Source organism: Pyxicephalus adspersus, chromosome 2 (genome assembly GCF_032062135.1).
Source record: "Pyxicephalus adspersus chromosome 2, UCB_Pads_2.0, whole genome shotgun sequence".
Classification (NCBI taxonomy): Eukaryota; Metazoa; Chordata; class Amphibia; order Anura; family Pyxicephalidae; genus Pyxicephalus; species Pyxicephalus adspersus.
Genome location: NC_092859.1, coordinates 154,965,008 through 154,992,890, shown reverse-complemented (window position 1 = coordinate 154,992,890; position 27,883 = coordinate 154,965,008). Strand labels below are relative to the sequence as shown.

Below are 27,883 nucleotides of genomic sequence, written 5' to 3'. Positions count from 1 at the left end.
AATTATGTAAATAAAATTGCAAGTAGCTGGATGAAGGTGCTGAAAATGGCCTGGCATTTATGCATTTCAGCAGGCTTAGAAGCAGCTACAGATCTGTGCAGTGGACCAAACATTTCATACTCATTGATTTGTTCTAGTAAAGCCTGGAGCAATAGGTTGAGGGGTTACAGACAGCAAAGGCATGAGCGATTAGAGGAAGGACAGGCTTACCTGATTGGTTGGGTCATTAAGGCACGGGTCAGTAGAAGTTCAAGCTGGAAGTGCGGCAAGAATTTTAGTAGGGATCTGGGAAAAGAAGAATGGTCAAAGGCCCAGGATTTTATTTTTGTCTGGGTTATGCTGGGGAACATGAGTAGTTGGTTATAGGGCAGTAAGTTCCATGAAGTCAGTGTAGTCGAATTCAGTTTTCTTCAAGGCAGTGTATGGTGGCTGAAGGCCCAGATACAAAAGCAGTGGTTTAGTAGCAGTATAAGCTGGCATTCTATAGGACTTTATGGCCCTTGGCCCTTTTATGGTATAGCAGAAAAAGTTGTAACTATTTACAGGTAGTACCTGGATTACATATGAGATAGGGACTGTAGGTTTGTTCTTAAGTTGAATTTGTATGTAAGTCGGAACAGGTACATTATTTTAATAAATTTAATTACTGTGTTTCCCAGATGATAAGCCATCCCCATCAAATAAGCCACCGCCCGATTTTTGCCCAAAACGTTAAAATAAGCCACCCCCCGCAAATAAGACACCCACCGATACCTGCGCCTGCCCGAATCTCCCATTCGGGTGGTACGGTGGGTAACTGTGTGCCTCTGTGTGACTCTGTCGGTGCTGGCTGCAGTGCAGAGCAAAACAGAAAGTGACTACAAAGGCCCGCGCCTGCGCCTTCGCGCCAGGAAGGACTAGCAAGCTGCTGATCCCTGTCCTAACGGAGTCTGTTACCCTGCCATAGAACCCAAAAAAAGTGAGTCAGTGAACAAAATGGGATAATGATATGCACAGAGTGAACAGAAGGGGACAATGAATGGCACAGAGTGAACAGAAGGGGACAATGAATGGCACAGAGTGAACAGAAGGGGACAATGAATGGCACAGAGTGATCAGAAGGGGACAATGAATGGCACATTGTGTGATCATGAGTGATTTTCAACAAAAAATGTGTACTGTAGGCTTCTTCATGGAAAAATAGGACATCCCCCTGAAAATAAGACCTAGGGCATATTTTGGCATTTCAAAAAACATAAGACAGTGCCTTATCATCGGGGAAACAGGGTAGGACAGATGTTTGTCTTAACATATTATTAGGCAGCATGCTGTTAGTTACTGTAAAAAATCTTCACTGTGAGTTATTCACAAACAAAGGAAAAAACAAAAAAACTTATGGAGCCTAAACATTTATTAACTTCTGAGGCAAGCTGTGCTTTGACATGCAAAAAGAAACACTGCAGAGTTTGTCTTGGTCAGTAAAGAGTTAAAAGATGCTGCAGAAAGAGCTCACCCAGAGATCACCCACAACCCCAGCTGTGTTTAGCCAAAGATTTCTTCTGCAAGTCACACCAACCGCCCCCTCCCTCCTATCAAGCCTCCATCTTGCACAGGAACGAGTAGGGAAGTCTTGTTCGTATCTAGGAGTTGTCCTTATGTCGAATGTCCTTAACTACCTGTATACAAGTTTTTATAAGGGTTAATAATCTTGTAAATTATGGATATTGTTATGAAAGTAAAATGTTATGGTTAATAAAGAGAGGTCATTTTTTTTATTTTCTTCCAAAAAGTGATATTGTAGTAGTTGTAGTGTAATAGTGATGTGTATTGATTGTTCTATTATTAATAATAACAATAATAATAATAAAAGAGTTAATATTTAAAAAAGAGGTAATAGTTTGTAAGAGTGGGAATGAAGCTGGTTGGAACCCCCAACGTTTCTGCTTGGCCATGCTGTTTAATTCCAGAATTACTTTAAGCTGACACACACAATATTATACATTCACAGGTGTACAATACAGGACATGTTTCCAGGTCATTCCCTTGATATTATTTATTATAGTATAGATTTAAATTTGTAAAAAGACTTTAATCATGTCTATATATGACACCTAAGGCAGTTAGGTTTATGAGCAAATATTAAGGCTGGGGTTCGCTTTACAGCCATTCACAGCTTTGGCTACAACTCCTTACTGCACCACACCCTTGGCATATACCAAATTTAATGCTTTAATGTACAGTGTGTTTCCCGTACCAATTGTTTTCAGCAAAGTTTTGAATGATTTTCTTTTAATAAGTACAACACACAAAACTGGACTCAACCCTTGGTTTATCTCAGCTGAGCGATCAGCATATCAATTGTCAACTTTGATAGTAACGTAAGTGTGTACTCATTCCTTCGCACAATGGCAAACAACACATTTTAGGCTGTTCCTTAAGCAAATACAACTTTCATATATAAATATAGAAAGTGAAATGGGCTATACTTTGCTCTATCAATCTTTCTGATCGAAGACTCTACAATGAAACTCTTGGTGAGAATATTTTACTCTTTATCACAAAATGAAAGCTTGTTGAAGAAGCGGCGTATTGTAACAGTTACCTTTGTCTCTACCTATAGGTTGCTGCCGTTTTTGGAGTCCTCCTGACTCTGTCACTAGCCAATGACGTAAGTATATACATTATTTTTTATTTGCATTAGGTTTAGTCAATGTGCAGCTTCCGGGAAATTGTGTGTGTGAAGAATATAGAATGTTATGGGTACTCAGATGGAGGAGGTACAACCAATCATTGCAACCAAAACTGGTCACATGCATGGCCAAAAATAGGTTGGAATGGTCTAATCTTTGCTAATAGGATCATTACAACTGAAAAATTTTTAAAACATTTTTTGAAAGAGAGCATTAAGCATTCAAATATTAATTCCATTTTCGGGGGACTAAGGACTTATTTTTTGATACTACAATTCATGCAAATCTTGATGCCCATTGAAGCTTATAAACACATTTCTTAAATCTGCATAAATAAAACCAATATTTGAAATGTAATTTTTTTCAATTTAAAAAAAAAATAGTGTGTTCAATAATAATAATTTCCTGACACATTTTGCAGATGCTAATGTATGCATATTATCTTTAGAAAAGTAATGGACAAGTAGTGGACACTTGTGGAAAATTGCCTGGTGCTTGGATGACAACCCATACTGACCATCATGGCTCTATTTCTTTTTAATCTAATTTCTACCCAGAGGTTTTAGTAACCTTTACTTCATGCCGTGCTTTTTATGTTTTCATCAGAATGTCGATGTCAACAATTCCGGTAACGATGGAGGCAGTGTGAACCAGCAAGTCAACATTAACAACCAGGACAGAACTGCCAATATCAATCAGTTCAATGGCTGGAACTCCTGGGATTCCATCTGTGACTATGGAAATGTAAGTCTTCTGACCGTTGTCAATCTTCTGGGAATATTAAAACTTCCTCATCTCATTGATGATAACCAATGTCACCAGAAGACTTTAAATATATGAAGATGTATATAAAACATGTTTATGCACCAATATTGCTTGGGCTCTTGAGCCAATAATTTTTGATTCCAATGCTGCTTATTGTTCCATAACTAGTTAGTTTGACATAATGAAATAATGTCAAATTTGACATAATAAAAAAGACATAATGGATCTAGAGGAAGGAAGAAACCCTAATAAATTCTGGTACTATTTACTCCAACTGAGGAAAAAAGTGTTCCTGTTCCTTTGAAACAGTCAGATGTTCCCTAGACTACAAAAGTCTCTGTTATCTTTCAAATTTTGATCCCCAGTTATATTCTGTGATTCTAGAAATCATCCAGCTTTTTATTAAAGAATTCTTTAGAACTTGTTGAAGGAGCCGATTCCATTTTCACAGACCGTACAGTGAAGAAGTAGATGAGCAAATCTGTTCTAGGAGTAACAGAGAGGCTAAAATACAGGAAAGGTCAAAAAAAGGATCTTATGTAAGAACAAATGTAGTTCAAGAGTAATCAGTTGGATTACAGGAAAGAAAGAATCAGAATTATCAAATATATGCGAGAGGAAAGATGTGAGGAAAAAGGATCTGCAAAAGAAGGATACCGACCAACTGGACTGAACATAAATATGCATGGGCTTTATTGACTATTAATTGCGGATGGTCATCATTTGTGGGTTTATTCCTTAAATAATAATAAATAAAAAGTTTTATCTTTAGGGGATAAACAGAGACTGGTAAAGTTTATTATGATTGGTTTTAATAAATAATAATTTTAAATCTAGAAATGAAAGAGAATGTTTATAGTAATGTAAATCAAAAAGAAAAGCAATTCTGATGTAGCCCAATGCTCATGTAGCATGTTAATTGAGCGACTGTTGATATCTGCATTCATGGAAAGTTAGATTTTTGCTTATTATTGAATAAATCATTCATTCTTATATGACAGTGAAAGCAATATGTCTGTACGATTTTAACAAGTAGCAGTGTTCCGTAGCATAGCATACATAGACAATTACCATTGTATAGCCCCACAAGGCAAGAAGCAGAGTTTATTAAGCTTCATAATCTCTATGTAACCTTGCACAGGGTTTATCCTGGTACCTAACACTTTTATTCAATTTTAGGGATATGCTGCAACCAGACTGTACAAAAAGAAAATCTGTGTCATCAACAAGATGAAGCCAAACTTCCCCAGTCTGGCCCAGCTGAAGGCTATTTCCGAAAATAAGGTAAAAAAAATCAAACATTTCTTATTGTTTCCAATTTAATTTCATTCCAATGTCATTCTACAATTTCAATGTCACTCCAATGTAATTTTACAATTCCAATGCCATTATATATGCAGCTGTCACAGCCCAGCATTTGGGTTTTCCAAGCCTTGCTATACCTGTCATCGTCCGACATCCTTCTATATCTGTCAGTGATGGGTATAGTAATGGCAGACTGTGTTGCTCAGAGTTTTGATCCAAAGCTTTCGAAATAGACTTTGATTGGAACTGACCACCGCTTATTTTTAGGTATTAGGTCTGATTTTTAAAGCTCTCCAAGACTGGTGAACATAGACTGTCCTGGGAGAACTTGGGTGATCCAACAAACCTAAATTGAAAACATTTGGTAACAAATAGCAAATGATTTTTAGGTAATCAGTTCCAAATGTGTTGCATCACCCAGGTTCTCCCATTATAGCCTATCTTCTCCAGTCTTAGGGAGCGTTAAGACATCAGGCCCGTTATGTTACAGTTCTGTGTCTTATCTAGGAATTAAGTGCTAAAATCCAGCTATGGTTAAGCAGCCCTCTGTCTCAGACATTTACTACTCTGCCAAATGATATATGCTGCTGGAGAGACCACATTGGGCCTATATGTGTAAAAACATTAGACTCGTGTTTGGTGAATTCATTCTTTTTAATAAATTGGGAAACTGATTTTTTTTTATACCATGGACCATGTGCTGCTACAGCTGTTTGTGCGCTGCAAATCCAAAAATGTGACTACAGTCCTGGCAGCTGGGACCCAATTCCCTTAATCCTTTGCAAACAATTCCATTTTCATTCTGTAAGTTATTATTACTAAAGTCTCTTCTCTGGTTCACACACTCCATAATGAAACATTCCCTCATCCAGCTATTGGCATGAACTTGCATTTTTTTCCAAACCTCAGATTTTGTACTGGTGGAGTAAAGTGGGCAAATGACAAATTCCTAACTGTGAATTATAGAGCTCCTTTCGGCTTTAAGGAAACATCTATACAATCTTGGGCCTTACTGTAATCCAGACTTTTCCTAGATGTTGGCAAGGGCCCGCTCTGCGAATGCCAGCAGACTGAAAAATATGGCTAAAAATAATTTCTAACTCAAACAAAAATTCCATTAATTTAATGGATTTATTAACATGCTTTCTATGCAAACATTCAACAAAGCTACATCAGCCGTTTGGGTTCATGTTTTTACTGATGTAGGAAGACATCTTTAAAGAGGGACAGTCACTAGGTGCACATAAAGCCCAAACTATTTTTTGGTTTTGGATATAAAACAGAAGACTCAGAAACCAATCAGTTTATTTATTTTTCTCTGTGCCTCATTGATTCCCGAATTTCCTTTTTCAAACATGCTACAAGAAGCAGAAGAAACTTCCTTCTTAGTTGTCCTCAAAACAGGTGACCCCATTCCTCCAGTTCCCAGTTCTGGTGACCTTCTATCCTGGATACAATGGCCACCAGAATATTTAGAGAGTGTTCATCCATCGGTGCCAAAGACCACAGGAAAATTTGATAGAGGGGGTTTAATTGGGACAGCACGGTGGCTCAGTGGTTAGCACTCTGGCTTTACTGCAAGGAGTTTGCAGGTTCTCCCTATGATTGGTGGGGTTCCTTCAGGTATTCCAGTTTCCTCCCAAATCCCAAAACCATGCAGTTAGGTTAATTGGCTTCTGCTAAAAATTGTCTTTAGACTACAATAATGACATATGACTACGGTAGGGACATTGGATTGTGAGCCCCTGCGTAATATGTCGGCGCTATATAAATACAAGTCAATAATAATAATTGTTCTTGAATCCTTCCAAATTAAATAAAAAGCGTTTGGTAAAAGTTTCACCATCATGCTATCTACATACCATATTCAGTGTTTGGCTGAGTATCAGAGCCTTTTGTGCCCCTTTAAATTTGGGAGGTCGGTTTAAATCCCATATGCACTACGAACATGTGATAATGGAGTCACAATTATTTGCAATATCTGTCTGAATATAATTTACATGTGTGGTGTCCCTAAACTAACATGGGTTTTCTTTGTGCATTCGGTGTCTAAAAAGTGAGCCTTCCCTTATCCCCCTTTTAAAATATTAGACTTTTATTACCCCACCTTCTGCCACACTGGGCAATGTTTGGAGCCGAAACTTGGAGTCATGGATCTTTCCTGTAATGTACAGGCATTGAAGGACACAAAAAAGTTCAGAATAATTTATATTTATAGTGAAATGACGCTCCAGGTTATCTGCACATCAAAGAAATATACCCCCATTGTTAGGAAACTTGATACATTTGTTTGTGTGCCATTTTTAGGCTCCACCAACCACCGAGCTGACAACATACACAATCAACCAGAAACCAATTGTTAACATTGAAGAGTTTGGAAGTCACATTGAAGCTCTTTGCAAAGGCATACCAGCCTACACTGCCATTGAGTTGCCTCGTAAGTATTTGTTTTGCTGAGTAATTTAAAGTGAAAGTCTATGTAAAAGTGCAATGGTAGTGCGGAGCTGTCCTGTGAATCGGCATTATGCTGGGGGTGTTTCTACATATTCTCCATAGTGGTGGTGATGGGATGTTAGTTCACGTAATATCTGGAACTGTATTTTACCTATAAAGCATGCTTAAACTGCACTCTATAGCCAGGCAGTATAGGGGCAACACATTTTTTAGACCCAGCCCTTTTTATCAGAGCCAATTTTAATTAGGAGGAGAGACTCCTTATGTCCAGACCCCAACTGGAAACGTATTAGCCCCATACTATCCCACCTAGCTGTAGAATTTTCTATGGCTATATATTGATTATGTATAATGAAGATGTTTAAAATAATAAAGTAAAGTGTTCTTCCGGCTCCTTTTATCCAGGCGCACCACCCAGCACTTTTCAATAACCACCCAGCTGTTTTTGGGTGGTTACCAAAAAGTTGGTACACAATACAGGAGTCACCACCGGCCTACAGCTTCTTCCCACCTAGGTTAAAATTTTGGGTAAAATACTGAAGTAGTTAGATGAGATGGGTATCAGTTTACTTTTTTTGGTGTCCTTAATTTATTTCATTAATTAATATTAATTTTTTGGGGCCACCAACATCTTCCATGGAGATGGGTGATCTCTACTTCCATGTCACTATTGATCTGGCTATATATAATCCGGCTCATAATGTATAACTTGCAACTTCTCTAAGGTGGGAGTGACAATGTAATGACGTCACTGCTTGGGTAGATGGAGGGAGCCAGATCATAGGGCTGACAATAGTAACAGGAGGATGGTGGCAATCTACTATAGCTGCCACTATTACATAACCTGATGAGAGTCAATCTGGCACGTATATTATTTTTCCAATGCAGAATTATAATTTTAAAAAGAAAAGTGATGACTTCCTAGTTAGAAAACAAGGGATTAAAACAGTAGAAAAACTCCACTGTCCATTGTAGAAAAAGATTCAAACAAGCAATAGATGCAAGCTTGGCTATGGGTACTATTAACTCGCCACATCCAGGCAATAAATGACAGGTCGTATACTGTGAATCCATGTCAGTCTCAAAACTTGTTGGTCCCAGGTGAACCCAAATGATCTCACCACATACCTGAGTTTGCTTGTTTGTGGTTATCCTGCTTATCCTAAGAATGATTAAGTTTTGAGCCTCGAAAAAAAACTTTTACATTTATTGCTTTCATTAGTAGTGGGTGAATCTGTCTAGGCCTAATGTGTTTGGCAAATGTGCCAGGTATGCCAAACTTACCTTGCCAATCTTAGGGTTGAAAGTGTTTAGAATTCCAAAATGTTAACCTTTAATAAAATTGCAAGTAATATGATTCTGAAATAAAGTTGAGCACTAAGCTTTCCATTTTCTTTCATAACACAAATTTCTTTTTAGAAGCCGAAGAAGGGTTCGCTCTCTGCCACACCAACAGCATGATCACAATTTTGGGAATCAGCTTCTGTTTTTAAGATGCCAGTGAAAGGACCCTTACCCCCTTACTGGAACCTCCCAAATATTCCAATTCTGGATCTTTCCAGTATTCCCCTAATAATAACAAGAATATTTTAATAAATAATAAAGGCAAGATTTATCAGTGGATAGTGACTGCCTGTGTCTTCTTATATAACTCATTAACAAAAGTGCAAAAAATGTTGATTACATTCTAACAGCAGTTCCTTTTCAGGTTCGGCACGAGGGTTTGCAGTGTGCTGCAGCTCCAGCTCCATCACCATTCTTGGTATCAGCCTCTGCTTTTAGGACGCACACTTATAAGCCCACTGACCTGAAATTATGGATGCCCATATGTATTCCCACTATCATCATTTAATAAGCGCACACAATAAAACGATTTCTCAGGGTAAACTGTCTGTCTCCGTCTATGATGCAAATGTTCTGGGTTTTTTTGGTTATTCCATGCAGAAAGATAATGATTCAGTACCAATGTACCATTTTTTTATGATGCATAAATGAGATACAGTTAAGAGCACAAGTAAAAATAACCCATATGGCTTAGTGAACTGGGGCTAATGGTAGCAGTGTGTGGTGCTATATTGAAAATATGTAACCTCATAGGCCAATGAGTGGTTACATCCATAGTCCATGCAATTCATTCCATCAATGCTGAAAGTATTTGCTCCAGGGTCTCATAATCGTGACTCTGTAATAAAAATGAAAGAGCTCAAAGATGTCAGATTTCTCCATTCCAGGTCTTGCCAAAAATGTTGATATATATATTAAAACATAAGCAGCAGAGTTGGAGAGGATAAGTAATAGGGGTTGTTATAAATAATGGTAAAAGGCAATAAATCCGGAGGTTATATGGACATAGTTCAGACTACAAATCTAGTATTGCTTCTTGTCCTGGGTGTGGTAGAGGAACCTTGTGCATTGTAACTCACCAAAAAAAAAGTCTTCAAAAAGGATTCCGACTAATCTATTTTAAACTCTAGGATTTACCAGTAATGAATGTAATCAAATGGCAAATGATCTATGAGCATGTAAAGGCCTATATCGTCACATGCCTACATAAATTACAAACCGATAATGCTCCTTTGTATCCCCTGTAGACAGAGATAGAAGGTAAAATTGATAATGATTGTTAAAATTATTGTAACTAATATTATTATCTTCAATGAAAAAGTGTCAATATTATTCTGTAAAATAATAATAGTCACATATAACAAACCTGCAAACATATTAATTAAAAACAATGATAGAACAGATGAAGAAGAGGACCCTATCTAATCAAGCTTGTAGTTTAATACAGCCTTTCATAACATATGGGAACCCTTTAAAAGAACTTTCAGGTCTTCAGAGAACCTCTTCTATATTTACTATACTCACAGCTCACAGTATATTAGTTTGGTGATCATTAGGAAGAATGTAAGACCATTGGGAAGAATTCCTCTTACATTGCTGGCTATTGGGAAGAATGTCACCCTTACAGATGGACAAAAAGATCATTGGTGTCACCTAAACTGACCTAAGAGTCACAGATTTCCATTTACTCAAGGAATGTCTTGCAACGTCTGGAGGAACTCTAAGGTTTTACAGAATATGTGTTGAGAAACTCTGGTCTAGTAGTTGGAGGAGCATAGCGCATAATAGGTTGGGGGGAATACATTGGTGGTAATTAATGATGGGTTAAGAAAGAGAAGAAGAATAATAGGCATATTTTTAATAGGTCAGTTTTGACTAGAGCTTGCTTGGCAAAATAAGCGGTTAGAGGTGCTTTTTTCAGGGGGGCTTGTAAATGTAAGTTTCTGTCTTATTTATTCCACTGAAACTACCCCAATCAAAGTGACCAACAACTGATTAACTGCTAAATCTAAAGACTTCTATGATGTACTTTCTTCTTGACTTTTCCTTCACAGAAGACATGTTTAAAGTGTAAAAAGGAATGTCAGTAACAAGTGACCCCCAATGCGTTGTTTATGTTTAATCATACACTCATATTTAAACCACCCATTAACAAACTAACCACTGGCCATCCATATTTAAAAAAAAAACATCTCTCATTTTTGCATTTACCTACTTATTTTTAAATTAAACTGTATGTGCCTGAATAGCACAACACCCATTTGTGTGATCTACCGGCTCCAGTCTATTCTACTCCGCTGCATGACTTATCCACCTCTCCTCTCATTTTTGAAAAGCTTCCGCTCACTGGTTGCCTATCACACAAATGATACAATTCTAGATTCCAACCTAGTTTTTCTTGACCTTTGTAACATGATAGAAATCTTGAAATACCCTTCAGGACTTCAGAGAACCCCTGCTGTATTGAATATATCCACGATGACACATGGAAAGAAGAGGACCTTTTCCAATCAAGCATGAAGTTTTGAGCAGTCTTCCCTTAATTTTAACATGAGGGAAACCTTTAATATAACTTTCAGGTCTTCAAGGAATCCCGGCTATAATTACTTTATATACAGCTCACAGTACATTAGGGTGGTGCCCAATGGGAAGTACGTCACCCTTACAGATAGCTAAAAAGATTATTCAACCTAAGCTGACCTGAGAGTAACAAATTAATCATTGCTCAGGAAACCCCTTAGAACCTCTGGAGGAACCCTGGTTGTAAATCACTGATCCAACCCTTATATATAAAGCTCTTTACAGTATTTCTCCCTTCTATAGGTTATTGTTATCTGGATACCATTCTAATTGCAACTTCCACTCTACTAGCAATATATCCTCCTCCAATATATTATTTTTTGTAGTCCTTTCCTCAGAAATCCCCTCTACAATTTGTTCCACACACTGCCCGATCTTTCTATGTTACCTAAACGCTCACCCCTTTAGGCACAGATTAAACCTGGTTCAATGGCCAATCTGCCGCCATATTATTCTGAAGTTCTGGTAACTACTATACCAGAAATCTGCCTGCCTACACCCTGACCGATGGAAGGGAACACAAATAGCTGAAAGAGGCAAATAAATATGAGGCTTGTAGACCATCAGACTGGAGGAAAGTAGACTCAAGATACTTGATGCAGCCATTTAATCTTCCAGTGTAGAAGGTGAAGTGATCAGTGAAATTGGATTAAACACATTCATACCAGGGGAGAACTCTCTACTAGTGTGGAAGAAGTTAGGTAATGCTGGACTTTCACTTTAATTCAGAACCAAACCTACTTATTATTTAAAAGCTCAGGACAATGGCATCTTGGCCTCTATATAGATCTGCAATTGCCATGGTGTTGCACATATGAATATCTATTATACAAACCATCTAAGTACCTGGAAGATCAATTGAGCTGCCATATGCACACTGTAAACTCAACAGTCATAGAAATGCCTTGAATATAACTGTTGTAGATAAATCAATGGAAATGTAATTAATATGAAATATGGCCTGTTCAAATTTCCATTCCTACCCAGTGATTGGACAATGGAGGATCAACAGCAAGCTGATACAGAGTGTAATGTAATGTGTGTATGTAATTTTTAAATGAGAGGACAAGGACAGGGTATTTTCGAATGCAGCAATGTATAATTCTGTATGGTTAAAGCATGTACAATGTTACAATTCACAATAGTACATGTATGAATTATATATATAGAACGTTGCCACTTAATTTTCAGTGGGATAGAGTATACATACTAGACATTGATTCCTAGGTACACATGAGCTGAATAGGAAAAGCAAGTAGATATTGTGTCCCGACGCGTTTCACCCTATATGGCTTCCTCAGGGGACTCGTAGATATTAAAAGTGCAATATTAGAAGCTTATACGAAGATATCACCAAGGAATCAGTGGTGCGACTCATCCATTCAAAAACTGGGGTAGATGAAAGGTAAAATCCTGGGAGCACAGGTGCCAGATGGTGGTGCTGTTGTAGGAGAGCAGCTGCTACTTTCGATGTCTACGAAAATACCCTGTCTTTGTCCTTCTCTCATTTAAATTTAACAACAATCTGATGTCAACTCACTACTTTTTCTTCAAGGTGCATGTTCCATGTGAGCACATGTGCATGCAAAACAGCCTAACAGCTCAGAGTACTGACTGTCACTCCATCTTAATATCCAAAGAATGGGGTATTATATTCATCCACTGGTGTGGGTGAAAGTATCTGAACTAAACAGAATATTCCAAATTCTTGTACTCTTTCCCAATTTAAGGGCGGACTGAGGTAGATCAGAATACTGGTGTAGTTGAAGATTAAAGTGGTCTCACCCAATGCGTTTCGCCTACAAGGCTTCCTCAGGGGAGATGGAGACAGAGAAAAGTAACTGTTGCAAATGTAATATTACAGAAAATAACAAACAAACAACAACAATATCAGTTCTAATAATTATTCAGTTGGGAAAACAGGCTGGAATCCCTATGTCTGGCTGACAACTTAACCCCTAACTCTTTCAGCTTTAACCCTTAACTTGGACACCAGGCTTGGTAAGCACTCCCACCTCTTCCTAATTGTCTTTATCCTCATATCCCCTCCAATGTTTTTAGCTTAATCTGGGATGCTATTTTCTAAAGAGAATCAGATGGATTAAAGATGTTAGTTGTGTTGGAAACCTTGTGGAAATGGTAATGTTGAAAACCAAATGGGATAAGGGCCTACATATAAATAAGCAAACTAGAGATTAGTCTACTTATTAGTTTTTTGCCTTAAAATGGCATCTCAATTGATTCAATAGTTTTCCTACTGAAGGAAAAGAGACATTCTTTCCAGGACAATGAGGTGCATACTTCGGTCACAGAGGCCAACTAGTCTGCAAGTGACAGAGGCCATCTACATCAAATTGAAGCAACCATCTCTGTACCAAGGTGGGGGCTTTCTACACCATATATCTTCCACCAAAATTGTCATTCTAACATTCCTGCCCCAGCCTTTGGACAACAATTGACACCTTTAGCTGAGTAATTTGAATGTTTACCACCTGTGCAGTCTTCCTGGCACCAAGAATGGAATTATGGAAGACTGCATAGGTGGGAACTGGCTGAGGAGAGGTCGGGGTCCTTGTACAGTGGCCCACTTTACACATCCCCATGACAGCCCCTGGCTGGGTTCACCAGGCTGTGAGTCCAGTAGACTGAGAACAAAGATAATCTGACCCCGATGTGGAGTCTAAAAATACTGTTTTCACTCCACAAGGGGTGATGGGTTTCTGTGTGCACTATTCCTATGTTGCATCTCTCAGACACAATGGAGCACGCAACTGACAAGCGGGGTACCAGAATGCCAGTCACTGTCATGGTCATGAACAAGTCAAAGGCCAGGACAGGAAGCAAGCAGACAGAGCCAGAAGTAGGCAGGAGTCAGTAACTGATCAAGCAAATATGTGAGAATCACATGAAAACACTCAAGGTCACAGAAGACAATAAAAGGGTCCCAGGGGATATTGGGGGTCTGGGAGATCACAGGAGACACTAATGGTCACAGAGATGAGAGAAGACCCCCAGGTCCATGGGAGGTACTCATGGAGATCACAGGAGACATTACAGAACACTGGAGGCACCTAGGGAAACAAAGATCAGAGGAGACACTGGAGGTCATTAGAGGTACTTGGAATTATGGAGGTCACAGGAGACACTTGGGGTCATAGGAAAGCCTATAGCAGAAAATGCAGAATGACATTAAGGCCATGAGTAACACTCCAGCACAGAAATGATTTGCCTAAATGCCAAATGACACATTTCTACACACATATTTGTTCAGATAATTCAGGAGAGTCTCCAGGCGAAACCTGGAAGAGTTGCCAGTCACATAAACCAAGAGAAGGTCCACTAGAATGGGAAAAGGTGAGTATAAGACGTATAAATCTCAGAATAAAGGTGCTGTAGACAGAAGTTGGAGGTAACAGAAGTATAATTCTACTTTTTTACTTTTCAGGTATGTTTTGGGTAAAAAGAAGGGGTCCAAGGAATATAAGTGACCTTCTATTCTAATAGCAGGTCCTATTTAAGCACCCTGTACATCCTATAGTGATATATTTTATGCTAATTTGACCGACATACAGACAACCTGCCCCCTCTACCAAATCTTACAAATGGCAAGAGGAATCCACATTGCATTCACAAACCATGGAGATCTAATTATAAAGCAATGAGTCTGACATTCACTGGAACATTCCAGGTCCATTAGTTTTCAATGGCCATCAGAGAATGTCTTAGTGAATGTGAGATTCGCAGCTTTATAAAAAGACCCCATGGAGCTCCATAAATAAATTTTGATGGGGCACTTTACCAGACAAACCGTAAGTCAACAATTACATTTGTCACATCAGCAACAACATTGATCAATGGGCTTTATTACAAAAATAAACCAAAAATAGGAGTTGGGGTCCATAATTAGGGTTGGTGATAGGGTTTAACACCTATGTTTACAAAATGCAATGAGGCGGGTTGTTTTTTTGCAGAAGGGACAGGGAGTTAATTTCCCAGCTTTCTATTCTGAACTGCCCATGGGCGAATGGGTATGGTTAGCTTTGCAAATAGCCAAGGTTAGCATTAGCCTTCCTTGTTTATAAAGTTTTAAAGCAAATTGTTCTTACTCAGTCCACAAAGTAAAAAAAAAAATGTTGGAGAAGGCGAAATTGGATGAAGTTTGGTAAAAACAATCCTGTTATCAGGAGCCCTTATCTATGATTTATTGGTTTATTATTCTGAAGTATGATTCACATCTTTATTTTTGGGGTTTGTATGTCCATTCATTCTCCTTAAATCACATTTTTTTTCTTTTTTTTAATTACAGACTAATGTTCCTTGTCACTTCTACACCCTCCTTTTATTTGTTTTGGTATTTTCTTTTTTTTATCAGAATGGCTATGAAGGGAAAGGGTCAGGAATGGAATATTAAACCAATCCTAGTTAACAAACAAGTATCACCCTCACATGCGGTTTACTCTGGTGTATCACTGATAAGGTCAGCTGGAATTCTGTGACTTATCTCAGGCTATTGTGCAGGGGTTTTGGCTTCCACATATAAATGGGCTGAGCACAACAACACAATACAGAACCCTGAATACTTCCTGCGTATGAAAAGATCACTGACCATGGGCATAATGGTAAGTGGCTGAAATGATTTTATATGTAGATTTCTTTTTATAAAATATTTTTTTAGTAATTCACCAAATACATTTTTAACAGGTGTTAACAATGTAACATTGATTACCATTTAATAGTACTCAAGAAAAACTAAATAGCTAGTAGAAGGGACGCTGCAAAGTTTATATTTAAAAAACAATTGTACAACCACTTAATGATTCTAAAAATTTCACATAAATAAAAAAAGTTTTTCCATTCTTAACACAAACAAAATGTTGTGCCGTTCTTGACGCATTTCGCAAAGTGAGCTTCATCAGAACATTTTTAGGAAACATCATAATGAATATTTTTTCTAAAATTTGTTTTCATACATATTAGATTTTTCATTATTCACCATGGTGTATTGAATAACATTTAAAAATACTTTTTGAATAACAAGGTGGTCAATAATGTTTCTCGTTCAATGATAGAATGGTGAATAAATCACCCTTAACCCCCTGTTGAATCTCTATTCTCTCCTGGCTTCTATCTGTTTTCTTCTGCAGGAGATTGTTGAGAAAGAAACATAGATAAGATTCATGCCATACTTCTTTTATTTATTGCATTACACTCTTTTTAAAGCCAAAACTTAAACATTTTATATAATTTTCTAATATTGTATAGAATTTACTAAGGACATCTTTGCCAAGTTTTTGTTGCTGTCTATGCACCCAATAGGTAGTTTTACCCTTCAGGATGTGAAGACTTGTAGGAGGTTTACTTGATACCTCCACTTTATATTGTTCTTTATTTCAATAACTTGCAGACATTTAAAAAGATGGACTTTGAACGTTTGACAAGATAAAAAAAAGCAGTTCCTATCCAATGGTAATTCTATCTGCTTGGAAAAGTAGACATTAATGTGAACGGGTGTTTAACGGGCATATCAAGCAGACTTATCATTGGCTGGTTGTTGTTAGGGTTGGTTCAATATAAATTGTCATGCGACGGCCAGTCAATGAGGGAACTACCCGCTTTAAACCTTGCCAACCATAATATTCAATAGCGAACTTCAAAGAACAAACTTAACCCAGGAAAGACTGCCCATCTCCACTTTTTGGGATATCTATGCCACTGCAGGTTTACCAAGCTTAAAGGGCTTTGCGGTGGGGCTGCAGCCTCTTGTCATATGATCATGCTATGAAGGCTGTTTGTAATGCCCCGGGGTGTGTTGGTGAAACTGATCATAGCGAACCGAGTTTTATGGCCATGTAAGAATGGTATGTAGGCATTGACGTATCAGAACAATTAATCAACCACATCAAATATTAAGTACACATGTAGGATTTTTGTAGTTGGACTTTGTTTTTCATTATTGTTTCTAGTAAAAGATGAACCAATGAGCAATGCACATAGCTCTTGTTCTGTTCTATGGAGAGGAAAGAGGGTGGATGATGTGTTTTCCACCATTGACATGGCGTAGTGGTCATTCCCAATCCTTGATCCTTGACTAGCACAACCATTCATCTTGGCTGACTATTATCTGATAAGTGTACCCAAGGTTGAATTAAATTGTCCCAGCAGTTGGACTCAATCACGTTAAAGTGAATGTAAGCTCTAAATGAAATTTAGCGATGTGTTGATGAGCATCAATAAAGGACAGGACACCCAAGTGCATCCAAGTGAAGCCCTACTGAGTGTTCTATGTTCAGCAGACCATTGTGATTGAGCTCTCTTTGCTCCAATTTGCATAGATTCAATGTTTGTTTGAAGAGTACATTAATAAAAAAACAATAATTAAAGTATAACTAAAAGTTTTAACTGAAGTTTGCTCACATTTATTTATTATTTTAATATAGCAGCTGCATTTCCATCTGGCTCATGAGTTAACAAGTGATAACGTCACTCGTAATCCACTAATTGTCCACTTGGCCCATACTATTCCAAATCTGCATTCAATTATACACTTAATCAACTGCACATATACTTGCATGAATATGAATTCCTACAAAGACAGATTGCTTTCATTGAATTGTTTCTTTAATTGTTTATTCCATAGCTTCTGCTTCTTGGATTTCTGGCCGCCTTTATAAATCCACTGCAGGGAGATGAGGTAAGAAAATGCAAACGTCCTTCACCCTGGAAGAATGGGTCTGTGCAGAATGATTTATACAGAAAACAATGTGTATGCAATGAAATAATAGAACAACAAAGAAGGTCTTACTTTTTTATAACCCTGGCACCAGTTTTAAATTATTTTTGTTTTAAAAAAAATAATACCTCCTCTGGGTTACAAAGCTCAAAATGTTTTTTTTACAGAAATGCAAGATCCACTTGCACCATCTACTTGTTACCTTCCCCTAGGTTTAAAATGTACCAGGAAAGCAAAAAATGAAGGATTATATTAGGCTTTGTCCTCCACTGGGGCATCGGTGTCACCAGCCTTCTTGGCTGGAAATAGAGTGAGGCAAAGAGTCTAGGCCACCATTCCCCAGCTTCACCAGTATACCCCACAGCCAAGCGATGGACTTGGGGAGTTGGTGCCCAGGTTGAGACCCTCACACACATCAGAGCTGGTGACAGCTGACTGTTCATTTTGAGCTAATGGATGGAACAGAATCACAAAACAAAAATGTAATGCCAAACAGGCCAAGGTCAAGACAAGCAGCAATCAGGGGTAGTAAGAACAGAGCCAGGATCGGATACTCAACAGACAAACAAGGAGCAGTACCAATACAAAACATCAAGTTGTAATTGTGGATTATCAGGATAGCAAGGATTGGGAACCAGACACACACATTGAAGCTTGGCGGACAGAGACCGGAATCTCCTTGTCCTATATTGGGAAGGTCACCTGAAAGGGCAGATCATGTTGCAGGTAAGTACTGATACCTACCATCAGGGGGAGCGCTAGAGCAGAGGTACCTCAGATGAAGTTTCAACCTCCACCAATAGATGGAGTGTTTCTATTCTTTGAGACACATTGACTGTTTGCAAGAAGTCACATGGTACAGGGCAGGAAGAAGAAACAAGCTGGGGACTTGGAGATTCATGAACAGGGATGCTGGCAGAGGGATTCAAAGTATGAGGAGCTAATGGGAGCACAGATGCCCTACATCTGTGCAAATATGTGACACCTGATAACCCCATAGTGGGCAATTGCCCAGTTTCCTTTGCTCTAAAACTGCCCCTAAGCCTTGCCAAGTACATACCCATGAGCCTTTTCCCTTACCAGACACAATCATGGAATTTGTCAATAACATACTACACCAAGCCAGTATAATGAACAATACATTGCCATACTTTATATTCTACGTTCGTTCATAGTTATAATATATTGCTTTATAAATGTGTTTTCCAGTCATTCCAATATGTGAACAATGGATACAATGGAGAGACCCTCTACCATACTGTCAACATCAACCAGCAAGTCAACATCGCTGTGTTCAATGTTTATGCTGGGCAACAAACATCCAATGCTGTTTTTGATTACAAGCAGGTAGGAGCCAAAATATTGATCTGCACCATAAAATGATTAAAATTTTAGCCAATATTATATTAGGAAAGAGCAATGGGTTACAAAGAAAGCCGTCTGCTATTAGGACATAATAGATTGCATGGGTTTTCGGCACAAAGGTGGTAATACCCTATACTTTTGATATATTAGACCAGCCCTTGACCTTTTTAACATGGGGGGACCCTTGCTATAACTTTCAGGTCTTCAAGGAACCCCTTCTATAATTACTATATACAGATCTCACAGTATATTAGCTGAGTGGTCATGGGGAAGAATGTCACCCTTACAGCCAAAGGATGTACTGCTTATGGCTTAGAAACCTTCGGCAACCTCTGGAGGAACCCTAGTTGAGAAACACTGGATTAGATAATAGATTTGATAAAAACACCAAACCCTATGGAAAAGTATAAAAAAAATTAGAACTTTCGCAATTAATATTTGTTCAATGTATTTATCGAACTTGAATTGGGAATGTCCTTCTTTGTCTGATCCTCATTCATTCGGGAACGCAATGGGAGTGCTACCTACCCTATACTATAAGAATACGGCTCTGCTGTAGTTGTTAAAGGGCTCCTGGCTGAATTTCGGATGAGCTGCTCAATGGGTGCATAGCAGTAATGTAATAATGATTGACATTGGAGATATTAACCACTTTCTTGGCAATGGACCAAACCTAAGAAAGGTCGAAGTAGAAGGGCGATCCTTTCAATGTGCTACTTCTTCTTCCTTTGCTTTGGTATTGATTCATCAAACAAATTTCAACATACAAGTGTGCTCAGAAATGTAGATATGTTTTCAGAGTAAAAGAAACTACACTGAATGAACTTTGTCAGCTGCCATTGCCGACCTCAGAAAATGTGAATTCTTGCTCCATAATTCCATTTCTTTGGATTTGGTCATTTGAGTTACCGATCTGGAACAAGATTTTCCTCTGTTTCAATCTTGTTCTGGGTTTGGGATTACAAGTACTGTATATACTCAGAAATAAACAAATTTGAATAAATATAGCAAGGTTCCTAAATTTAGTTACTTAAAAAAACAGGAAAACTACAGCGACTCTAGTATAAACCTAGGACACAAGATGTGGCCTCAGGCACTGACATTTAAAATAGTAATCAACCAAAGAGCCAATAAACATAATGTGATTCATCCATTTAGGGATACATTATATTTGTGTTATTTCTAAAACACTTATTTTAAAGGAGGAAAAATCACATGTTGGTTTATACTCGAGTTTATTTACCCAGACAAAGCCAAAAAATGAGCTCTTTCAATAGTATGCCAATAATGGCAGACCACAGTTTTGCTCATGACAAAGTCATTTTATCTGGATGTGGCATACGCACGGTAGTAATCAGATTTGTTTCACCTTCCCCCAGAACATAGTGGCTTACCACATGCCATACAAAGGAATCTGCGTGGTAGCACACATGGATATTAACAAATTCCCCGACCTGGGCATCTTTGAGGATCTGATTCATACCAAGAGGGTAAGTGAATGGAAAATTATTGCAAGATATTGTCTGTTTCAGGTATGACTCTTACCAGTCAAGATGTTGCTGGATACATAGCAGAAACCTGGAAATTTACACCAACCCTTGTAGTTTCACCGAGAATAGATTATATGTGCAATAAACACTGCCACCTACTGGCAGAACTACTAATTGCAATATCATTTATAAAGTTGGGTGTTGCTCCTCTTTCTGTATAAGCAACATGATAACAGATATAATAGCATAAAATCCATTTATTTTGTGGATGAAATAGATAGAGGGGCATTATCTGCACAATGAATGCAGCTGTGACAACCTCTAATATAAAATTAAGCAACAGTAAAATCAATAATGATTCTTTGATGTCCATTTATAATGGATAGGGGATATTGCTATCCACTTAAAAAAAATATTCTCTGCAGGGTTACTTAAGCTATGTTACATTTTGCAGCTTATTTATCAAATGTGGGCCATGGTATGGAGCCCGTGGTGCCCCAATGCAGAGGACAGGGCTGTGTCATTGGAGAGGAGGCAGTCATGTGACTTACATACAGTATAAATGTATTCCTCCTTTAAAAAGTAAGATGGATTGTATCAGCCTGCCTTACAACATCATGGCATTGATTTATATGAGGACATTTTTTTTAGCACACACGGCCATCAGTTGATCACATCAACTTTTGTAGTTAATAGTAAAGAAATACGTCGATAGAACTGAAATCTTTTCCCTATTTAATTGCAGGAAAAGAAGAAGGAACTGGAGGAACTTAAAAAAGATTACTTTGTCACCAACCAACAAGTATATGACCTTGCCCAATTTGGAAGTGCCGTGCAAGGTCTGTGCTGGGGAGTCCCAACCTACTGGGCTCGTGAGTACGCTGGTAAGTAGGTTGACATACCACACTTATCTAGTGATTATATTATTCCATAGCTTACCATCGATCATCTGACCTTTTTGAGCTTCTCACCATGGGCCTGATTTTTTAAAACTCTGCAAAATTGGGGAAGATAGACTGTCATGGTGGAACCTGGATGACCAACAAAGCTTGTATGGATTGCTTTCTTCATCATTTGCTATTACTTTCAATTCTGGACCAGATCCATTATAGGTTTGTATGATCACCCGGGTTCTCCCATGACAGTCTATCTTCTCAAGTCTTGAAGAGCTTTACTAAATCAGACCCACTGGAGAACATCCAGCATCAGCAAGATCTTTTTTTCCTAGCCTTATGGTCTCTGACCTGCTCCTTTATTTCATCGGATTTCAATTAATGAAGGCTCAACATAACAGTTAGGTGATACCTAGGGAAGTCATACAAATACAGCCACCCTAGGATCACCCACTCCTCCAGACACCGAGACATTTTGATATTTTCATAACTTCCACCAAACAGCCATTCCACCACTTGCGCCAGGGCTTGGGATCTTGAGAGGAATATTGAGGATGCAATGCCTCGAGAAGCAAAAGAAAAAGTGATGATGCCACTAGGTTTATAATAAGGAATATAATATAATATAAAGGTTATATTTAAAGGAAACATTGGTAAGTTGATAAGGGGGCAAAGCAGGAACCTTCCTAATATGTTGCCATGAGTTTGAGCAGTTGTGATTTCCGGCTCGTTTTATGAAGGACCATGATGGTTGTACTTGGGATCCTGTACATGAACCCAACCCTGGACCCCTGTCTAGGTTGTCTTGTAAAGGATCTGGCTCTGATAAACCATTTCCATTAGGATTATGATTTTAATAATTGTCTTTTTCTATTACAGTCCCACCACAAACACAAGGTGTTGGAGCTCAAGGATGTGCCGGAATCCATTTCCTCTTCATCCATGTTGGGTTATGTGGAGGATTCCACCTCTAAACCATTCAGCATCTGCCATCATTCTGCTGCTGTTCACACTGAATACCTCCTAGCAATGCATTGATGACAACCAGATACAGCGAGTAATCTCTGTCAGCTGAATAAATTCTTAGAAATACAGAAGCTGCTTTTATGTGCCAATAAAATGTATTTACAATCAATGAATTGTGTTTATGGTATTCTTAAGGCAATTCACCTCCTCTTTATTTTTTTAAAGAGTTCCGTGGAGGGTTTGGGCACAATGTTATAAAAGCTCTCTGGGCCAAATAAAAAGTTCAGTAATAAATATGTACTTGTGCCTGTTGTAAACTTTTTAAATGGAAATATTGGAAGGAGAAAAAAATGCAAAGTCTAAATATCTAAATGCCATGGCTGGATAGGTATTGGCTTACTCTTGCAATCCGACGGCCACCACTCGACCTACCACATAAATTGTTATTCCATGCATTAAGAACACTGATCTCAGGGCTCATCTTTCACCTTCAGCTGGTTATCGATAAGTGATCGATAATTCATCCAGGGATGAGTTCAGTATGGGCAACAGTGGCACTGGATGGAGAAACTTTCATCTCTGGATGGATCATTGTGAGCACATCACACAAAGGATCCTTCGCTTTACACATCACTGCCTTCCATTCTTCTTTTATTGTTACATCGAAAATGTTGGTAGGTATGCTTATAATACCATTGGAACATGATAAAGGGTCATAAAATATTCTACCCAAAACAAAAGCAAAAAATGGCAAATAGGCAGACTATTATGATTGCTGCAACCAGACTCATCCATCCATCCTTCCCACCTACCTACCCCATACACAGACTTCCCACCTACCTACCCCATACACAGCCTTCCCACCTACCTACCCCATACACAGCCTTCCCACCTACCTCCCCCATACACAGACTTCCCACCTACCTACCCCATACACATTCCCACCTACCTACCCCATACACAGCCTTCCCACCTACCTACCCCATAAACAGCCTTCCCACCTACCTACCCCATACACAGCCTTCCCACCTACCTATCCCATACACAGCCTTCCTAGCTACATAGCCAATACACAGCCTTCCCACCTACCTACCCCATACACAGCCTTCCCACCTACCCCATACACAGCCTTCCTAGCACTCCTCTTCTTTGTAGTTCTCTTAATTAGCTTCCATTTCACCTTGGAATCAAATTCAAACATTCTAAAAACATTATTTTTCAAACTTGCCTACGCGTCTTCTTTTGTCTTTTGAAACCGTCACTATTCCAACCATTCCATATCCCCCTCCTATTGTATATTACTTCCCCACCACCTAGATTGTAAGCTCTTCGGGGCAGGGTCCTCTCCTCCTCCTGTGTCACTGTCTGTTTGTTAACAATAATAATAATATTAATAATAATAAAATCAGAAACAAGGAAATGTCAGTACCTGGAGTAGCATCAAGTGGAAGGGTACAGGAGCCCAGAGAGAAGCTGGACCCCACAGGGTCACCGTTGTTGTAGAAGAATTAGATACCACAAGAAGGGACTGTGTAGGGCTGAGGTGCTGCTATTCCATTTGTGCACCATTCAGGAATTTTCTGGTTCTTTGAGGTGAAACCCAGAAGCCCGGGTGATTGCACGCCAGAGAAAGGGCTCAGAGATCTAACACTAAAGGGCCCAGAGATCTAACACATGAGCGGTAAATGTGACACCTACCAGACATACCTTATAACTTATTTTCACTTTTAGGTGAATTAAAAATTGATTGAAAATTGGTAACATTGATATAATTGTTGAAAATGTTTTTAAGCCTTGAAAATTTTCCAGTCTGACATTTGCTGTAATTTTATACAATTCACCTTTTTTTACATAATCTACAATTCATTGTCATAGTGTGCAAAGTGATTGATGTCTGGTAGTATAGGCTTGATTTATTAAAGCTCTCCAAGGCTTTCAGCAGTGAACCTGAATCATCCAGCAAACCCGGAATAGATTTCTTCAAACTCATTAGCCAATTGCAAGTGTATGTTTTGGACCCTGGACCGGATCCATTCCAGGTTTGCTTGATCACCCAGCTTCACTGATGAAAGTGTATTATCTCCTTCCTCCAGCTTTATTAAATTAGGCCCTATAGGCATCTCTTAATATTGGCCGGTGGTACAATTTCTTAGATTCCAGTTTTTAAAACTGCAGTCATAAAATCAACTGTTTGATAACAATAGAAAAATGAAATAAAATTCTGCAAAGTTTCCAGCAGATGGCAACACATCCCATCATTTAGCTGTGTACACAGAATTATAGAGAATTCCTGGAAAAATAAAACCAGCAAAAAGACTTTTTAAATCCGTAAAGGTTAGTAACCCAAATCTAAGGAAGGTCATTCTGCAAAAACACTATCCATGTCGTCACCAGAAATTGACATCAACCTGAAGGCACTCAATAGTAAAACATAATAGTGCACATGGAAGCCAATGAACCATTCACAATAATCTGAAGATGTTTGCAATAATACAAAGCTACAGAAATAATACTGATATATATATATATATATATATATATATATATATATATATATATCTCAAGATCATGCTGCATCATGCTGCATTCATTTATTATCTGACTATCTGATATGATCAAAACTCACTGACAAATTAAAGTTTCATGCTTCTCTAATAAAATATGAAATGCCAGTTAGTTGTGTGTAATGGGAACATTGACCCTGGGAAAAATGCAAATAACGGGTTCTTTCATGGTAAGGACGGTGTCCTGTGGACTGATGACAGAGACCAACACAAGGTTTGGAACTGCCATGATTGGTGGCTATGGTAAAAGCTGGATGTGGTATTAAATGACATGATTTATTTTAAATCACCTTTTATCCTGTCTATGCTAAAAGTAAGGGAGAGTGTAAACAATGTGAACTTAACTAAATAAAAAACTTATTTGGTTAACTTTATAATTTAAATTGACTTTTTGGTTCTCACATTTGGTTCATAACGTCTCAGGGCTGCAACTGAAGCCAGTGATGGAAGACTTCCCTCTACCATATGTAATGATCTCAGGTCCAAACAAAGAACACAAAGTTGTGTAATTCCGAAAAACTGGTACTGACCCCCTGGTGCCTCTCCTATAGACATCTGAATAGAGGAAATATCTCCACCTAATGCCACCAGCCCAACATCAATTATGTGCATTGGATTGGATTGAGGCAAATGCTCTCCTACCCTTTATAGGCATGATCTGTATAAATTATCATTAACGGTGGCCTGTCACACTGGAGCGAAGCAGGACGGCGTGGCGATAAAATATTTTGTAGCAGACACATAGAGACATTCTAGAAAGTGTAAGAAATGAGTGAGAATGCCTTTGACAGTCTCACAAAATGTTCCTCGAACTTGCGATGTGAAATGGGAAATTTCGGCGAAACGATTTCGCAAATTCCATTGATGTCCATGGTGAAGGTTCCCATGGTCCCTGGGCTGTACTACAGCCCAGTGACTGTGGAAACCTGCAGGCATAGCTGATTGGAGGCACGCGGGTGACTCCAATCATCTGTGACTGCAGGCGAACTCAGATGAACTCTCAATGGAGATTCTCCATTGAGAGTTCATTTGAGTTCAGCTCCCATTTTCACTGGGCTGTACTTATCATTGGTAATGATCAATGGCTTATCAATGGCTCAGATATATTAGGACATGTTGGAATATGTTGGATTAATTTGAAGAGAACAGACAAGGAAATTTATTGGTCACTATCTCTGCTATATTGTCTTCAACCATTGCCGTCCTCTTCACTCTATACCAACTCAGGTTAAACCCACCCCTGAGACGTTGGATGGGAATTTTCTGCTTAATAACTTTTTATTCCACCAAAACCCAAAAACGCTTAACCCACTCCTGCTACTCCTTTTACTCTGCCATGTTCTTGTTTTTTTTGCTCCTGCTCTGCTAATATAAGTATTCATGGAATACTTGTTTCTATGAAGGCATAATGTTGTTGGATAGTGAATCCTCTACAATGAGAACCCATGCTTGTACTTGTGTCAGTATGATCTTGTATCATTTTATTTCAAATCATTTCTATATATAGGTCATCAGCGGAATCAGGAATTGGAGATGCTAATAACAAAGAATATTTTGCAAGCGACTTGTTGATTGTGATTTCAGCTTGGTCTCCTCTCTACCTCTATTTATCCACCATAAAGGTCAACCTTCCATCCATGATGCCCCACTTTGCTTTGGCTGCCAAACCACAACGCCGTGTAAAAACCTGTGCACCAAGATCCACCCCTCCCTGAATGTAAGTCGTTTTACTCCACCATGATACATCTACTGCATTACTATTCAGCCTGGGGATGAAGAGCCACAAATTACCTCCCAAGACATCTCTCTTGCCACTTTTAACCAATAAGTTATCTTATTGGTGCAACTGTAGACCGATCAGTGGCAGGAAAAGGATAATTTGGAGCACCTAGTTGGCATGCAAGAAACCATGCCATAGCAATTATATGCAGATAATACCAGATTTTACCAATGGTGGCTAAAATCGACAAGAAAAAGATTCCAAAAGCAGACAGGTATGCCTGTGGCAGGCCGATTCTTCAGTAATAAGTCCCATGGTGGTAATGTGGGGTATGGGGTATATAGGATGTCCCTAAACACATTACAAAAATAAATTGCCAAACCCTTCACAACTAAAATTTTTGAGAAAACAGGTCCCTTAGCAACAGTGACATTCATATCGACCTCTCCATGCCATCGCTTTCCTGAACTTGTGTTAGTGGAGGAGTCACTGCAGCCGCATTCCTGTAGAAAAGAAGAGCCTGTCCCCTCTACATTGTAACTTCTGTACTAATTCACGCTCGCTTGTGTCTGGTTGCTTTAGGTAAGCACAAATAAAAGGAACTAACAAGGCATTCCAGTAATCTGGAGAAAATGGCCCAGAAACCCAATGGTCAGCCCCAAGTCTCTGGGACAGTCCCACCAAGTTCCTAAGGATCTTTAACCTAGTTTGCCCAAGTGTAATGTCAACGATATTACAATCTAGTACACTTTATATATGGCTCCAGGTTTATGAATGCTACAGGAATTTTAACTGCAACTAGTAAATCATGCAGTTAATATACATCACCAGCATTTGTTTCTATGGTTATTATTGTTACCCATATACTAAAGCATTTACATCTCTCAGCTCCACTAAAGCTTGCAGTAATTATTATACAGTATCTATATTAATTAATGTATACTAATAATATTATCTTGTATTTAACATATTATCTAACATTTTATATAATTCCACATTTTTAACAGAACACAGCAGTTTACCATATTCAGGTCACTA

General features: G+C 38.5%; 2 protein-coding genes across 3 annotated transcripts; both read left to right on the top strand.

Annotated features, from left to right (window-relative positions):
- Positions 1-2,404: 2,404 nt before the first annotated feature.
- LOC140324734 (gastrokine-1-like) lies at positions 2,405-9,080 on the top strand. Of its 2 annotated transcripts, none has more exons than XM_072402826.1 (6): positions 2,405-2,513; positions 2,600-2,647; positions 3,276-3,413; positions 4,614-4,718; positions 7,047-7,176; positions 8,902-9,080. In XM_072402826.1, exons 1-6 carry the CDS (start codon positions 2,502-2,504, stop codon positions 8,973-8,975), a joined length of 507 nt encoding a protein of 168 aa, XP_072258927.1. In that variant the 5' UTR covers positions 2,405-2,501; the 3' UTR covers positions 8,976-9,080. The 2 variants fall into 2 exon arrangements, with proteins under 2 accessions (XP_072258927.1, XP_072258926.1); XM_072402825.1 differs by lacking the exon at positions 8,902-9,080 and adding an exon at positions 8,613-8,814 and having other exon boundaries at positions 2,409-2,513.
- Positions 9,081-15,672: 6,592 nt separating this feature from the next.
- LOC140322228 (gastrokine-2-like) lies at positions 15,673-22,730 on the top strand. The gene is made up of 6 exons (XM_072398819.1): positions 15,673-15,736; positions 17,755-17,808; positions 19,057-19,194; positions 20,592-20,702; positions 21,448-21,586; positions 22,475-22,730. The coding sequence occupies exons 1-6, from the start codon at positions 15,707-15,709 to the stop codon at positions 22,567-22,569; spliced, it is 567 nt and encodes a 188-aa protein (XP_072254920.1). The 5' UTR covers positions 15,673-15,706; the 3' UTR covers positions 22,570-22,730.
- Positions 22,731-27,883: the final 5,153 nt, after the last annotated feature.